We start from the raw sequence: 4,069 nt of genomic DNA on the forward strand, positions 1-4,069 counted from the left end.
GAAATTCTTATCGCAGGCGTTGGACTCAATGTTAGATTCCCAATGTTACCTCCAACGTTGCATGCTTGTGTGTACGCACACTGCCTTGTGCGTGCACACACTTGAACTTTTTCTTCTTGTGCGTACGCAAACTATACTGTGCATATGCACATAAGGCAATTTTCATAGCTCCAACTTTGAGTCTCATCAAAGACGTTGGAGGTAATATTGGTGAGCCAATATTCCCTCTAACGTTGCACTTCTTTTTGGAAGAACGTTGCCAGCAACGTTGGTGAGTCAACTTTGGCCACCAACGTTGCACTATAAGCTCATTTAGAACGTTGCCTAGCAATGTTGGTGAGCCAACTTTGGCCACCAACGTTGCATGGCCCTCTTCCTCAATGTTTGAGGCAACATTGGTGAGCCAACTTTGGCCACCAACGCTGCTTTCCTTGCCTTTTCCTTGCCATTCTTCTGCTTCCTTTCACCTATCATCAACCAAACAAATGTATCAAAGTTTGCTATAATCACAAGATGTTTGCAACATTTATAACAAACAAGTAAATCTAGCACAAATCTTATGAAAATGCATCAATTTATCCCTACTTGATTGAATCAAGGTCTGCATGAAATTCACATCCAAATACTTACTTATTGTTCAAGAAATACATGAAAACCAAGTAAAAACAAATGAAAAAGGCTTGTGAAAACAGCCTAAAATGCCTAGGCATCAGAACACCAAACTTAAATCTTGCTTGTCCCCATGCAAGCAGTAAAATATAAGGAGAATGAATGAAAACAGAGAGAGGTATAAGCCCTTATTGAAAGACATTCAATTCTGGTTAATGTGGTTTTCATGCATAGTATCTTAGTGATTTTTTTCTGTGGATGAAGTATCGACACTCCTTTGGATCCTTACTTGATTTACACAAAAAATGAGACTTGTTATTGTTTGGTCCTTAGTTTTTCTTGCTCTCTTTCTTTTGATTGAGATTTATTGTTTGCTGAGGCTAAATGCTATATGTTAAGGCAGCTCTTTAAAGTAAGCTTTCAGCTAGCATTCCCACCTAAGTTGGTTCAAGATGCTAGGTGTTGAGACACCCCTAAGGGCTTACTTGCTCAAGCCTCTCCTTAGCACACACACATCACAGGCATTAAGCTTGTTTTATTCTTTGGACATTGATGCCCAGCACCTCTTTGGGTCACTAAATGCTTTGTCTCAAAGTAGCTCTTGATGGTGGACTTTTGGTTGGCAATCTCGGGTTAGTTAACCCAAGTTGCCAGGTGATGAAGCACCCCTTAGAACCTAGTTGTCCAAGCTTATCTTTGTACAAGCACATCACAGGCATATATCCAAAATCTCAAGCCATTGGTGCCCAGCCTTGTTTATTTCTTTTTGTTTCTTTCTCTTGCATTTTCTTTCTTTTATTAGGGACCTCTTTCATTTGTCAAGTCTCATAAAATGTAACTCAAGTTCATATCTCAAAGTCATGCCATCCTCTAACCTTATTCATGAATTAACTAATGAACCAACACATACCACCACATAACCTTATTCTATCTTCTATCAAAACAGACCTTTACTCTTTCTCAGTTTTACAACAATTTCCTTTTATTCAAGCATAGGAAACAAAGCATACAACTTAAGCAAGATGGTATGGACTAAGCACTCAAACTAGCAAGCCAATCAGCATAAAAACAAACAAACAGCAAATGACTCATGACTAACAGGACACTAATTAGCAGGGGCACAATTACACTTTCAATTAACATATTTAAACTAGAGACAGGCAAGTAAAGATACAACCTCTTGGTGTCTTCTTGCTTCCTCTATGTCATCATCGTTGTTGGTTTTCTTGTCTTTCCCTCATCTTTCCAAATGATGATGCATCTTACCCTCCAAGAGATTGAATAACTTCCTGCAAAGATATTGAAAGTTGCTTGTTCCCCAAGCACTTGAGAAACAGTTAGCATGCATGTATGCTTGTGGTTTTCTGAACTTAGGTTGGTGTGTGAACACCAAAATTTAGTTCCTTGCCTACTTCTATATACAGTAGAGTGAATACATGCAGGAAATATCAAGTGCTTTTATTAAGAAAATAAACTATGAACTAGAAATTAAACAATTGTTAAGTAGTTTCTCTGATTGTTTGAAACCAGTGACTAATTATGCTGAAGGATGCAATGTGTTCTTAATGAAATTTGTGGTGGAATACCAAACTTAGAATTACACGTTCACCCTTGAATTACTTTGGTGTGCAACACCAAACTTAACTCCTTGCAATAGAGAGAAATCTACTTAACTCTTTTATTGAAACAACTTAAAAGACAGGAGAGTTACCTCTGGTTGGGTTGCCTCCCAACAAGTGCTTCTTTAACGTTATTAGCTTGACGATTGGTTTTTGTCAAGGAGGGTTGTAATGTCTTAGGTCCTCTCTTCTTGCAGTGAATCTGTCTCTGCTTGCCTCTTTGAGAATCTCTACATGCTCCAATGAGAGGACTTTGTTGATTACGTACACTTGAAGTAATTGAGATGGTATCACAGGAAAATGAGGTGGTATTAGTGGTTGGTGGATCAATATCACTCTGTCCCCTGGAGAAAAATTTTCAATGGGGATTTTTTTGTTCCTCCAACCTCTTGGCATTTTTCTTCCTTCCTTCTTCTGGCGGTGCCGTATTCCTTGTGATCTCTTTGTCAGGAGGGATCTTATTGCTTGTCTCATGTGGGAGTTGTGGCCCTAGCTCCTCCTTAATTTCTTCAGTCTATAGCACCACCTTTACTTATTTCTTCTCTTTCAGGCATGATCTTGGATGCTCTGGATTTGATTCATTGGCTGCTTCTTTTAGGTTTGTATCTCCAGAATCATCCTTCATGCATTCCTTGTGGTCATCCTTCAGGTCTTTGTTCTCTTGTTCAGATTTATGTGAGGGCTTGAAGACATGAAACGTGAGTTGTTCATAATGTATTCTCAATATTAACTTTCTTTGCTCAACATATATGAGTACTCTGGCTGTGGCCAAGAATGGTCTCACGAGAATGATTGGATGGAGATAGCTTTCTTCCATCTCAAGAACAACAAAATCTGCATGGAGCAAGTATTTTCCTACTTTTACCAGTACATTTTCAACTACTCCTAGTGCTTGTTTCTGGGTTTTGTTAGCCAATTGAAGTATTACATCTGTGGATTTCAACTCATTGATTTGAAGCTTCTTCATGAGAGACAGATGCATTAGATTTATGCTTGCTCCAAGATCACAAAATTCTCTATCAATTATGGTATCCCCTATAGTACAAGGGATGTGAAAACTCCCTAGATCATTCTTCTTTGTGGGCAAATCCTTCTGGATGAGGGCACTGCTCTCCTTAGTCATCACTACTGTTTGCCCACCCTTTAAGGTACTCTTCTTGGTTAGAAACTCCTTCATGAACTTAATATATGAGGACATCTGTTGGAGGGTGGTATGCGAAATTGTGATCATCAACAATGGCGCCAAAGGACTTGGAGCTCTTAAACATGAATGACACTTTGTCACAATTCTGCACAACTAACCAGCAAGTGCACTGGGTCGTCCAAGTAATAAACCTTACGTGAGTAAGGGTCGATCCCATGGAGACTGTCGGCTTGAAGCAAGCTATGGTCACCTTGTAAATCTCAGTCAGACTAAATCAGATGGTGATGGAGAATTGATAATTAAAAGATGAATAAAACATAAAATAAAGATAGAGATACTTATGTAATTCTTTGGTTGGAATTTCAGATAAGCGTATGAAGATTTATCTTGGAGAAGAAATAGACTTGAGTTGAATAGAAAAACAATAATACTTTGTATTAATTCATGAAGAACAACAGAGCTCCACACCTTAATCTATAGTGTGTAGAAACTCCACCGTTGAAATTACATAAGAACAAAAGGTCTAGGCATGGCCAAATGGCCAGCCTCCAAACGTGTCTAAGATAGCATAAGACTTATCAAAGATGAAAATACAATAGCAAAAGGTCCTATTTATAGAAAACTAGTGGCCTAGGGTTACAGAAATGAGTAATTAATGCAGAAATCTTCTTCCGGGCCCACTTGGTGTGTGCTTGGG

The 4,069-nt window shown here is 38.7% G+C and overlaps 1 protein-coding gene across 1 annotated transcript; it reads right to left on the bottom strand.

Moving 5' to 3' along the window:
• On the bottom strand, positions 2,761–3,351 carry LOC107607575. Its single transcript, XM_016309510.1, has one exon. The coding sequence runs from the start codon at positions 3,349–3,351 to the stop codon at positions 2,761–2,763; it is 591 nt and encodes a 196-aa protein (XP_016164996.1).

The sequence above is a fragment of the Arachis ipaensis genome, chromosome B07, assembly GCF_000816755.2.
Source record: "Arachis ipaensis cultivar K30076 chromosome B07, Araip1.1, whole genome shotgun sequence".
NCBI lineage: Eukaryota > Viridiplantae > Streptophyta > Magnoliopsida > Fabales > Fabaceae > Arachis > Arachis ipaensis.